Source organism: Polypterus senegalus, chromosome 6, assembly GCF_016835505.1.
Source record: "Polypterus senegalus isolate Bchr_013 chromosome 6, ASM1683550v1, whole genome shotgun sequence".
NCBI lineage: Eukaryota > Metazoa > Chordata > Cladistia > Polypteriformes > Polypteridae > Polypterus > Polypterus senegalus.
In genome coordinates, this window is record NC_053159.1 from 2,542,134 (window position 1) to 2,555,309 (window position 13,176).

General features: G+C 45.9%; 1 protein-coding gene across 2 annotated transcripts in view; it reads left to right on the forward strand.

Annotated features, from left to right (window-relative positions):
- The window catches only part of tfcp2l1 (transcription factor CP2-like 1), a 37,378-nt gene extending 26,957 nt beyond the window's left edge, over positions 1 to 10,421 (forward strand). For both annotated transcript variants that reach the window (XM_039755276.1, XM_039755277.1), the window contains 4 exons: positions 3,324 to 3,406; positions 6,344 to 6,486; positions 9,268 to 9,319; positions 9,928 to 10,421. In XM_039755276.1, the coding sequence (XP_039611210.1) occupies positions 3,324 to 3,406; positions 6,344 to 6,486; positions 9,268 to 9,319; positions 9,928 to 9,965 (316 nt within the window). In that variant the 3' untranslated portion in view covers positions 9,966 to 10,421. The remainder of the gene's footprint in view (positions 1 to 3,323; positions 3,407 to 6,343; positions 6,487 to 9,267; positions 9,320 to 9,927) is intronic.
- Positions 10,422 to 13,176: the final 2,755 nt, after the last annotated feature.

A 13,176-nucleotide genomic window follows, 5' to 3' on the forward strand; every position in this document is an offset into this window, starting at 1 on the left:
CGTTGTAAAGATAACGGGCTTCATTCATCGAAGTGTTCACCACCCAAATCGCTACTCGTGAATCTAAGATGTTTAACAGGCATTCCCATTATTAAGTTGTGGAACTGCCTGCGTGTATTTAGTGACAGCGTCTCTATTAACTTGTGGATTTTTCTGCGAGTATTTGGCGGCAGCGTCACAAAGCTGTTTCCGTCTCGCTGCATCAGAAAATGTACCACGACGTCTCACACGCCTCCTTTTTACTGTCTTCTCACAGCTTGGATTGCTGCTGTCATAATCGGTGTGAGTTTCGTGGTTTGTTTCAATGACGACAGTATTTGTAGGACTTGTGTTGAAGTGACATTCGGCATCTGTCAAGCGTTGTAAGCACACAACCGGCTTCATCGATAACTTTGCATCGTAATAAACGAACAATAAAACGGCGCAGAAGCCGTGGATTAAATATAAAGGCTGCAGTTAACAGCAGGGAGACGTGAATCTTGTGGCGAAGCAAAGGAAGGGAATGTAGAGACTGGAGCGACAGACGGCCTTATATAGGCAGGCAGCCAACAACGAGGGAGGCGTTGGGATGGCGGACCCAACGCTGCCTCACACGGTGACCGAGCTGCAGGCTATGGACGTATATATGTATGTAAGTAGGATTCAGTTATGACCATTGAACATAGAATTTCAAAATGAAACCTGCCTAACTTTTGTAAGTCAGCTGTAAGGAATGAGCCTGACAAATTTCAGCCTTCTACCTACACAGGAAGTTGGAGAATTAGTGACGAGTCAGTTCAGTGAGGGCTTTGCCTTTTATTAGTATAGATATGTATTTTACAACTCAGAATTGTCAAAAAGAAATACATTAAATCATATATCAATCGACACACGCCGCAAGCGGGCAGTGGAGACGGATGTGAAAGACGCTAGATCGATTGTATACAACAGGCAAAAATAGCGACCACTTGATGATAACAGTATTCGCTATAATCAATGAAAGCATGAATTAATCAACAAAAATACTGTAACTACTATCGACATTTTTAACTTGACGATTTACTTAAGAAAAAGAAAAAAAAAAAAGACAAACGCCCCATCCAGCACGCAGAAGGCAGACACTTGCAGGCTGGCAGAGCGGCGAAGGTTAAAAAGAAAAAAAAAACAAAAAAAACAAAACACGTTCTACCCAGTGGGAAACCGAACTCGGGGTCTCTGAGGCAGGGCAGGCCTACTGCACTCTGAGACCGCAAATCTTCGAGCTACGCCCCAGAAGTTGTTGTATTGTTCTTGAACCTTTTGTGAAAGTGTTTATTTGATCTTTGGTAATCAGGCTTCACACATTCTATAGTTTATGCCTGCATTTTGTAACATTTATTACTAAAATATGAACAAGTTTCTGTTTTAACAATGTGTTTACACAGGTTACTGTAGAAACGGAACACGCGTGAAATGCTTGTGGTCCAAGTAACGATCTATTATTTCCACTCTAAAACTCCAGCAGTTCACTCACTCCCAGATAATCAAACAAGGCCTGAACTGGGAGAACTTGGTGAACATTCTGCGACGGTGTGGGATGGAATAGCTTGCTGCTTGTCTTAATCTGCACATTTAGACGACAAAAGACGCTGGCGGAGAGGTGCGAACGGTTTTAAGGTGGGCCGGATCTAGAGTTTTTTTTCATAGACTCTGGTAATTCTAGTGTTAAGCAGCTGGATGGAGCTTGAGGCCCTGACTTAGGTGGTCTCCTGTTGGCTCACACACTTCACATTTCATTTCTGTTTGGGTGCCACTTAAGGAAAGAAATGAAATAATTCAGAGGAACAAATCTTAAAAAAGTCAATTAAAATGAATTCACAAGAAGTTAATTAGCAGCAAAAACGGGTCACTAATTAAGAAAACCATTAGAATGAAAACCTGCAGCCCTCCAGGACCAGAGTTGGGTCATAGGGTCCTTATTGTCCCGTGTTCAGAGTCCAGTGAAATTCTTACTCCTCAACATATGCAGCACATCACTACTCTCCAGCGCCATCTTCAGTCAGTAGAACTTGTAACGTTCGAGATTATTTATCAAACATACCGACCGCTACTGCTTATGGGGTTTGGTTCTTCCCAATCAATTGGTAACCCTTGGTAGATCACCTCCAGTTTCGCTCCTAGAAACACTTCTGCCCCGTTCAACAGGTCTGATCGGAGATTGAGACATCAATTGTGCGATTTGTATACCAATAACACCAAAATAAAAAAATGAAAATATTTACAAGAGCCATAAAAAAAAAAAAAAAAAACGAACACGCCATCCCACCACCTGCATGCTGCAGTCTGGACACCAGCAGGGTTTAGAATCCTTTAGGGAGACTTGAGCCTGCTCAGATATGGAAACCAAAGGACACAAACATTGGGGGTCGCCGGCTTAATCCCACCCCAGTGTGTGTACTTCCAATTGTGTCTGTCTGTCTGTCTGTCTGTCGGTGATCATTTCTTGTCTGTGTTCCGAATGAAAGAAGTCCTCCGTAGGAAAGCCCGATTAGTGCGAACATACTGGGTGTCCTTACTGGCTTTGAGCTTCCGGTTTTCCGCTTCCCTCATTCAGTTCAATTCAAAGAAAACCCCTCCATTGTGCGTTGTAGTGGAGCACACGATGAGGTGGGGCGAATTTGAAAAGCGTGGAATGTTCATTTCAACAACAAAAAAAAAACAACGGCAAACCACAAGCTACCTGGCGTGATTGCTGAGACGCTTGCTCTTTCAAACTGGTCGCTCTGGTAAGACACACTCACACACACACTCTCACTCTCTCTCTCTCTCTCTCTCTCTCTCTCTCTCTCGCGCTCGCTCGCTAACTCGTTTGGAGCTCCTCCCTTTTATACTGAGAAGGGGAGGGGCTTCATTGCCCTCAAAGGGCAGTGTCTCAATGCTTTTGAGGGGAAAAAGAAGACCCAGACTATTGGTGACTGAGTCCCCTCTCGTCCCGGGGTGGTACCACAGAAGTGACTCCCAGAAGGTGATCCTCTGGTGGGCCTGCGTGACAACGTACTTCTCATTTTTATATTAAACCCTGTAACTACATCTATGGGGTGGGGTCGGGGGGCTCTTAAGGACATGCTTGGCATGGTCTGACTTTTTTTTCTTTAACGTTTCACACTCAATTGTGTTGAACCCCCTCATAAAACGAAAGCAAATGTCGTCATACAGATTACATAAATGGAGCAGCATTACAAACCACCTGACCTCAGAACGTCTGTGCTCTTACTTGAAGTATCCTCGGGACGCGTTTGTCTTTGCCTCCCTTGCCTGTCAAGTTTTTTTCCTTCACATTTCTGCTTTCCCCCCATTTTCTGCAGGGGTATCCGACCTCGTCTCACCGTGTACGTCTGTCAGGAGCCGGAGCAGAACAGGACACACCCGAAGAGGGACAGCGGCGATGGTGCGTCACACTTGTATCTTCTAAAGCTTACATCGGCAGTGAGAACATTGCAGGAATCTTCCCCCTTTTTTCCGTGTTAGTTAAGTGAAAATGACCCCTTTGATGGGATAACTGAACAGGTTCCAATATGCCAGCTTTTGAGGCCACTCAGGTCCCTTCTTCAAGCAAAATGTCATACAGAGACTGGAGTGCCCTGTGTTTTATGTGGACACCAGGACTGGAAAACCTGTCAGTGAGACTTCTGAGATCTCAAATACTAACGGACCTCTCCAGGCTGATAGAGGAGAACGACGTCCAGTCGAGATCTTTAGATAAGATGGCCGTCCAACGGAGTCTTTGTGTTGAAAAACTCATCCGAAACTTTAAAAAATGTGTGGGGCCCGAGTTGCCTCGAAAGCCTGCATATTGGAATCTTTTTGGTCATCCAATAAAAGTTGTCATTTTGCTTGACTTCCTTTTTTTTTTTTTTGATGTGTTTTGCTCTCCGCGTTTCCCTTTTAGTGAACAATCAGGACGAGATGAGGCCATTCAGCCCAGCAAAGCTCGCCAGTCCCACCCTTTAGTTTGTCTCTGTGCATCTCTCCTGTCATTTGGGTCATAATCCTCCTCTTCTGTGGCAGTGTGGCACCGATTTTATCTTATTGGGGTCCTCGGATTAGAAAGTTTGAGTCCCCGTACTGAGTGCTGAGCTTTTCTGGATGACGTCAATATGCTGAAATGCCAAAAATTCCTACACGTGGCATATTTTAAAGCGGTTTGCTTTGTAAAGCTATCAGGCTGAAATGCAAGAAGGAGTTTTCTAACATCATTTTAAAACTTTGTGTGCGCGTGATGCCAATACAACTGATAGGGTAGTGAGAGTCGATGGTCCTCCAGCACACTGGGTGGCAGCAGAGTTCTTGTGTTGCTCTCCCATAGAGAACATCTGGGGCTGCCAGCGGGAGGTCGTGGGGCAGGCTGGTGGGCCGTCGCTTCTCTGTCCTCATCGACACGTCCCAGAAGTGCTTCAGGATCACACGTCTGATGTGCCAGAGGTCCTCCAAGGTCCAGATTTAACAAACGGAGTTGAGGGTGTAGGGAGGACTGGAGGAGGAGAAGGCAGACACAGAGACGTCTTATTTATTTATTACAGGAAGAATGAAAGACGCATTTGTTTGAAAGGAAGGTGCAAGACGTCCTGTATAAGTGTGTACGCGGCGCAGTCAGAAAGTTCTCAGACCTTCCTGCTTTTCCTTAAAATTAACTTTTTTTTTCACCTCATCAAGCAAAACTCCAAAACTGCAGAATGGCAAAGCGAAAGCAGAAGTTCACTTAAAATTACAAAAACTGAAACGCACCTCTTCAGACCCTTTGCCACAATGCTTGGCTCCTCTTGAGATGTTTCATCACCTTGCTTGGAGTCCACCTGTGGCCAAGTGATTTAATAAAAGGAGCACAGAAGGTGACAACAACCAAGCCGTGAGGTTGAAGGACTTGCCAGCAGAGATCGGAGACGGATTGTGTCCAGGCGCACATTTGGTGGGGAAGACAACAAAAATGTCTGCGGCATTGAAGGATACCAAGAGCACAGTGGCCTCCATCACTCTTAAATTGAAGACAACCAGGATGGTCAAACTGAGCAATTGGTGGGCAGAGGGGCCTTCGTAAGAGAGGTGACCAAGAGCCAGACGGTCACTCCACCACAGCTCCAGAGAACTTGCATGGAGATGGGAGAAACTTGTAGAAGAGCAACCATCACTGCCACCCTCCATTGATCTCTGCTTTATGGCAGGGTGGCCGGACAACCACCACAAAAAAAAGGCACACGTGAAGGACACTCGGACTGTGAAAAACAAGATCCTCTGGTCAGATGGAGTCAAGGTTGAAGTGTTTGCCCTCCATTGAAAGTGTTATGTCTGGAGGAAAGCGGGCACCACTCACCAACTGTGCAATGCCAGTCCAATGGTGAAGCAGGGTGGTGGTACATCAAGGACGGAGAGACTCGTCAGGGTGGAGGGAAAGCTGAAGGTCCAGAGATCTCCTGAATGAAAACCTGCTCAGTGCACTCCGGACCTCCAAATGGGCTGAAGGTCCACAAAGCAAAGACCACACAGGAGTGGCTTAGGGACATCTCTAGGAAGGTTCTTGAGTGGCTCGGTCACAGTCCAGACTTGAACTTCAGAGACCAGCGCATACCTGAACACCAACACACTGTACCTCATCAGGCCTGCCAGAGCTCGAGAGGACCTGCAGAGGACAACGGCAGAAAATCTCCAAATCCAGTCCAGGTGTGTGAAGACCTAAGAGGACTCCAGGGTGGAATGGATGTCTTGATCCAGTACTTTTGTCCATGGGATATTTAAAATTTTGAGCTTGGAGCCTGGACTGGAGAAGAGGTGAAAGAAAGAAGATAAGGCCATAAATTAAGAAACCAGGATGGAAGTACAGGAGGTGGGAGACGGCCAGGAGAAGCTCTGAGAAGACTGACCTACAGGTGGCGCCAGTGAGGACCCTGCTGCACAGTTGTCGGTGAAGTCCCCTGTGTGCGCTCCCTCTAGCATTCGAATCTTCTGTGTGTACCTGGCATTTCATTTATAAATGCTTTATTAACGTTGCTTTGGGTTGGGCAATTACTCTTATATACTGGCGAGATGACATGGGGGCAAAACTCGAGTCCTGGGTTCAAATCTGTGTGACATTTGCATGATCTTCCCGTGTTTTTGTGGACCCCACACACCTGCACATCAGCCGTGTTCACCTGGATCAGTGGGTCTCCTGACAATCTGGTGCCACATCCAGTGTTTGGGCCTCCTTATTGCCCAATGCCAACCAGAATCTCCTCGAGTCCCCATGAGTCTGCATTGTTTGAAGAGGCTTCAGTGATGAATGGATGGATGGATGGAAGGAACATTTTGGGTCAGGCCCATTTATTGAATTGCATGTGTTTTTATGTTTCAGTGTACCACGCAATTTATCTGGAAGAAATGACGGCCCTCGAGCTGACGCAGAAAGTTGCCAACTTGTACAGCATTTCACCCCAACAGATCAACCAAATCTACCGACAAGGACCCACGGGAATCCACATCTTAGTATCTGACGAGGTAAGAGGGGCAGCGGCTCTGCTGTTAACATGGGCTGTGCGGCGTGTGGTGTGGAGTGGCCAGGGCGGACTGGTCCAGGCCTGACCACCAGTGCATGGAGTGGCCCTTAGAAAAGACAAACTCTGCATGTGCTCCACCGGTATGGGGACCGCTAAAGAACCCTAATGCATCTCAGAATGGGGTCATGGAGCACCTTCCTGTCAAAACCTGTGCAAGCGTCAGTTAACAGCAATGCAGTGTTGAATGGTGTTGTATAGCGCCTCGCCACTATATATAATACAGACTTTGATTGACTGTAATGCACCACTGGATAGTGTTATATAGCGCCTTTCCATTAACAGTAAGGCTTTGATTGACTGTAATGCACCACTGGATAGTGTTATATAGCACCTTTTCATTCAAACAGTAAAAGGTTTAATTGATTTTCAATGCAACTTTGGGTGATGTTCTTTTATTGCCTCTTTGCATTGAAAGCCATGCAAACTTCAATTGACTGAATGGTTTTATATAGCGCCTTTTAAACCAAAGAGCAGAAGTATCAGTTAACAGAGATGCCACTCTAAAGGGTCTTGTATAGTGCCTTTCCATTAAAGACCGTAAAATCTTCGACTGACTGTAACACAACTTTACATGGTGCTATATAGTGCCTTTCCATTAAAGACTAAGTGTTAATTGACTAATACAACTTTGAATGGTCTCAGCATTTTTCCATTAAACCGTTAAAATATCAATTAACAGTGATGCAGATTTCGGTGGTTTTATAGCGCCTTTTGATATACATCAATTGACTTTAATGAAGTGTTGGGTGCTTCCTAACGCCTTTCCATTAAAAACAGTACAGACTGCAATGGACTGTAATGCAGCTTTGCATAGTGTTATATAGCGCCTTTCCATTTAAAAACCATACAAGCCCTGATTGATTGTAATTGAGCTTTAAGTTGTGTTATATAGCACCTTTTACACGGCTGGAGAGGGTGGCACTGATCAGAAGGCAGGAGACACAGCTGGAGGTAGCAGAGTTAAAGATGCTAAGATTTACATTGGGTGTGATGAGGATGGACAGGATTAGAAATGAGGACATTAGAGGGTCCGCTCAGGTGGGACGGTTGGGAGACAAAGTCAGAGAGGCGAGATGGCGTTGGTTTGGAGAGATGCTGGGTATATTGGGAGAGGGGTGGTGAGGATAGAGCTGCCAGGGAAGAGGAGAAGAGGAGGTTTATGGATATGGTGAGAGAAGACATGAGGATCATCTGCTGTGGTGGCCCCTAATGGGAGCAGCTGAAAGAAGAAGAATATAATAATAATTCTTTGCAGTGTTATAGCGTTTTTCTCACTACTCAAAGCGCAACCTCAGCAATTGCAGGTTAAGGGCCCAACAGAGCAGAGTCCCTATTGGCGTTTTGCGGGATTCGGCAACATTACGATTTCCAGTGCAGATCCCTAGCCTCGGAGCCACCACTCCGCCTGTATAGCGCCTTTCCATTATCAACAGAGTAAGCTCTGATTCCCACCACTGGTTTACTATGTGGATCAACGTGAGTAGCTTAATGTGTTAGTTCTCGGGTGTCGATGCCTTTTGCCTGCTTTACCTTTTAAAGGGGGCTATATTACAGCACAAAGACCCCTCTTCTCCTAGAAACCTGAGTAAGTCTGTTATTGTGCCAGTGCTAAAGCTCTAGACTGTGTGTGTGTGTGTCCAGGTGTTTGGCACTTATGTGTTTTTATGATGACACTCGTTATAGAAAGGCACTATATAAGCCCAGGGGTCAATTCTTGCTGTTTGGCACTGACCCTGCCAGTGCGTTACTTGTACTGTACAAATATGAAGAGTTATGCTGTACCTGTACTGTTCTGTAAAAGGCACTATATAACAATCCAAAGGGTGAACCCTCGCCAGGGACGTCCTGTGTGAGCCCTGAGGGGTGACTCGGAGTTGTGGTGGTCACACCTGTGGGGGTATTGATTGTATTTTGTGAGCCCATAAGCTGCATGTACAACTGGTCAGCTTCAATCTGGTTTATATAGCGCCTTGACATGGTGAACTCTGCTGATTTTTTTTTTTAAAAGTGCTCGCTCTTCCATATGGGATTCTGGTGGGGTTATGTATGGACCCTAAAGTCGTGATTATGTAAAACTTGACTTGTCTTCCTCCCTGATCTCCCTTCTTTGTAATGACCACCGGTGTTTGTGCCAAGTGCCCGTCTAGCACAGGGTGACCTTTGACTATGAAAGCTAAATGGGGGTCCCTCCAGATAAAATGAAACCACTCCAGTAATCAAAGTGCAGTAAAACGCCAGAGGCCACTCTCTTGGTCACGGCCCAGTGACGGTGCAGAAGCCAACTTGTGCCAGCTCACTAATGTCAAGACGTAAAAGTTAATGGGCTGGAAAGCGGCACATTCGGAATCGCGCCAGCTCGAGAATGGAATGCTTATCTGCTGCATCGCCCCTCCTACCTCACGCTGGCTTGGGTCCCACCTTGGTTCAGTTCGATGATGACAGGTGAAATCTGAAAATGTCCTGGCGCCGTTCCAGCTGGCTTAATGAAGCACTTTAGTTACTGATTAACAGTATATTGCTTTATTTTCGGTTCTTGTTGTGCCCCTGAGTGGCAACAGAAGCCATTGGCGATTCAAATTAGTGTACAGCAGAATGAATGTTCTTCATGCATCATTTAAGATGGAAAAGAGAAGTTTCTATAACCCCAACCCCCCCAAGGTCTGTAGTGCCAAGGTGAAACATGGCAGACGACTCACTAAGGTTTTGTCTTATTTGCTCTTAGATGGTGCAGAACTTCGTTGATGAATCCTGTTTTGTTATCAACACACTAAAAGGTAAGGCAGCTTATTTACTACATGTAGACCTCCATCAATCTCTTATTGGACCTGCGTGGTCCTTCACGGGGGCTGTGGGAAGGCCTGGCAGGCTTGGGTACACACCGGCCAGTTCACTGCAGGGCATCCTGGCTCATTCCCTTTATAGTGTGCCAGTTTAGCAGTGCCACTTAACCTGACAGGTGTGTGTGTGTGTGTGTGTGTGTGTGTGTGTGTGTGTGAAAGACAGACATCCTTGTGCAGAAAGTGGAAGCAGACCACCTGCACACCCAGGTCGGTGTGGCAGTGGTGCCACCTACTTGGGGACCAAAAGTCCAAAGCTCCAAAAAAGAAAACTGAAACACATTGGCAAACAAAGTGGGAACACTAAAGTGGGAAAGTAATAAACGCGACGCAGCCCCAGAAGACTGGGTGGGCCTTTCACGTCTGTCTCTCGTATAGCAACTTTCACGCCCACCCACACCCTAGATGGGTAGATCTGCCAGGCAGTCTGCCCAACGTGGTTTTCTCCAGCGTCTCTTCTGTTCGTCTCTCCAGCCTGATGGCAGGGAATTCCTCGTGACCCTCCTGTCGCCGCTTACGTGACGATGTCTTGTTTCTAATTGCAGCTGAAAGCAACGACGGCTACCACATAATTTTAAAGTGACATTGGAAAAGGTGACCAGAGTGAAGAGCTACAGACAACTCACAAGACTGCCTCGTTCCCCAAAAGCCTTAAAGACTTGAAAATGAAGAACAATAAGAAGGTCTGGTGAAATCGCCAACAAACCGCATCAAGTGACGTGGTGCTTACCCGAACGTGGACATTTACAGCCAAAGACGGAAGGACAAAGGAGGATGTCGCACACACGAATGCACGCAGGCTTGCTTTTCGTTTCATTTCTTTTGATTTTGTTTGATCCTCCCTTTCCCAATTTTCTCCAGAGAAATTACAATTTGGGGGCGGGGGGGACTGGAAAGATGTGGAATGCCATTTGGTTCCCTTTGTTTCGGAAAGTCTGCTGCTTTCTTTATAAATCTGTAATTATTATATTTGTTGTTTTTTTTATATTCATGTTTTTGATTTGATTAAAGATTACAGTGAAGGAAGGAAGGGACGAATGGACGGCTGTGGCTGCCATTTGAGTGAATTATGAAGCAACTGCCAGGGAGGGCGGGCCGGAGGGTTGAGTGACGGGTTTGTGAACCACACGGGGATGATTAAAGTGTGATGAGCATTGCAGAATGACGTGTGCGTTTCTTTGTGTTGGGACTAATGGGCTGGGCAGCGCAGGGGTGTACGGCGTCACCAACTTGGGTGCCCTTCACTGTTTGACTTCAAAGTACCACACAGCCAACGTACAGAATGTTCAGTTGTAATGACTAAATCAGAAATGCTCTGCTGCTTCCCAGTTTACATTTTCCGATTCGGAATGACAACGCGGGGCGGCACGGTGGCGCAGTGGTAGCGCTGCTGCCTCGCAGTTAGGAGACCCGGGTTCGCTTCCCGGGTCCTCCCTGTGTGGAGTTTGCATGTTCTCCCGTGTCTGCGTGGGTTTCCTCCGGGCGCTCCGGTTTCCTCCCACAATCCAAAGACATGCAGGTTAGGTGGATTGGCGATTCTAAATTGGCCCTAGTGTGTGCTTGGTGTGTGGGTGTGTTTGTGTGTGTCCTGCGGTGGGTTGGCACCCTGCCCAGGATTGGTTCCTGCCTTGTGCCCTGTGTTGGCTGGGATTGGCTCCAGCAGACCCCCGTGACCCTGTTCGGATTCAGCGGGTTAGAAAATGAATGAATGAATGAATGGAATGACAACGCCTGCCTGTTACCGTTACGCGCTGTTAACCCGTTGTTGCTCTTCTGTACTCTTTGCACGAGGGTCTGCATGACGGACATTTCATCGGACAATTGCATTGTGCATACGTGGTGTCCACCTCCAGATTTGTGTCTGTGCTGTGCACGCTAGACGAGAAAACATGGACGCGTTTGAAGAGAAGCCGTGTGAACAGAACACTGTGTGTGTGTGTGTGTGTGTGTCTGCAACCGCGGCGGTCTGCGTTCAGTTGTACAAACTCGACATCATTTGAAAAGCACAGTTAGACTGCGATGGGGGCTTCGGTTGACTTTACTGATTCACGACAATCCATTCATTTGATTCTTGCGACGACTCGACGGGATTCAGGGTGGCGCCTGCAAATAGATATGTGATCAAATGATTTGTTTACCTGGCGTGGAGAATATTTGAAAGTATTGATCGAACTGAGCACGACGCCATAGGGAAAAATCGGGAGTGCTCTCCCCTCGACTTCCTCATATACTCAGACGGATATTTGAGGAGTGAATTGCAAGACAAGGATTATATTTTTATATTCTGTACATTAAAGAACCCTCACCAACAAATTAAATTAGGAACACGTTGAACAATTTATTATAAATTTAAACTTCAAACTCTCTTCATAGCTCAGACCTTTCAGTTCTCAATATGCCGTGTCGCCCTCCTCTGGGCTTTCTCTTGTGCTGCTTTGTCTTTTGTGAAATATGGAGACCAAAACTGAGCAGAGCCCTCCATGCGAGGCCTCACTGGAGCAGCACAGTGCCTGAGGATAACCTCCTTTGACTGGCACTCCGCACGTCAGGGCGCTATACAGACAGACAAACGTCAAATTCGCCTCCTTCATCGCGTCTGCCCTCACTCCAAAAATATCGGGCGTGCTCTCCCCTCGCCTTTCTCATATATGCTGATATGGGGATGGATATTTGAGGAATAAACCACAACGATTATATTTTTGTATTATGTACATTAAAAAAAAATCCTCAACGACAAATCAAATGAACCCTTTCGGCATCCCCTGACATCCTATTACTAGTACTTATATAGGCAGCCATTTTTGTAAAGTGCAGGTATGTTTGCAGCCATTAGAACTGGGCGTGCTACTGTTGGCGCAGACTGGAGAGACTGGCATAGAGTCTGCAAAACACGGAAGTGAAACAAGTAGCATTTGGCAGCTATTGTATAATAACAGTGATCATTTGTTTGTGTTTTTTTTCATTTTTGAGCTTCCTCAATACCCCAAAGGTAGAAGATCTCACAAAAGAAATCCCATAAAGGCCCTGATGGCTACCCTGCAGAGTTTTACAAGAAATTCTCCGCTCAGCTAGCTCCCCTCCTATTAGCAACATTTACAGAAGCCAGAGATAACCAATCTCTTCCACAAACCTTTCGCCAAGCACTAATCACTGTCTTCCCAAAACAAAATAAGGACTTATTACAATGTGCATCATACAGACCAATTTCACTTCTGAATAACGACGTTAAAATACTCTCTAAAATCATAGCTAGAAGGATGGAGAAAGTGCTCCCTCAGTAATATCACAAGACCAAACTGGATTTATTAGGGGCCGACACTTATCTTCAAATCTTCGACGCCTGTTTAATGTAATATACTCACCAACTAAATCAAACACCCCAGAAATATTATTATCATTGGATGCAGAAAAAGCTTTCGACATGATTGAATGGAAATACCTTTTTACTATTTTGGAGAAGTTTGGGTTTGGCCCGAACATTTGTGCATGGATTAAATTACTGTATACTAACCCAGAAGCTTCAGTTTGCATCAATAACATTTGCTCAGACTACTTTAAACTAGAACGTGGCACAAGACAAGGATGCCCTTTGTCACCACTGCTGTTTGCAATTGCCATTGAACCACTGGCAATACATTGTCGAAATACTGATCAGATAAAGGGGATTAGCAGAGAAGGACTGGAACAGAAAATCTCATTATATGCAGATGACATGGTACTGTATATATCGGACCCAGAAAATTCTGTGCCTGCAGTCTTAGCAGCACTCACAGAATTTCAAAAGCTCTCTGGTC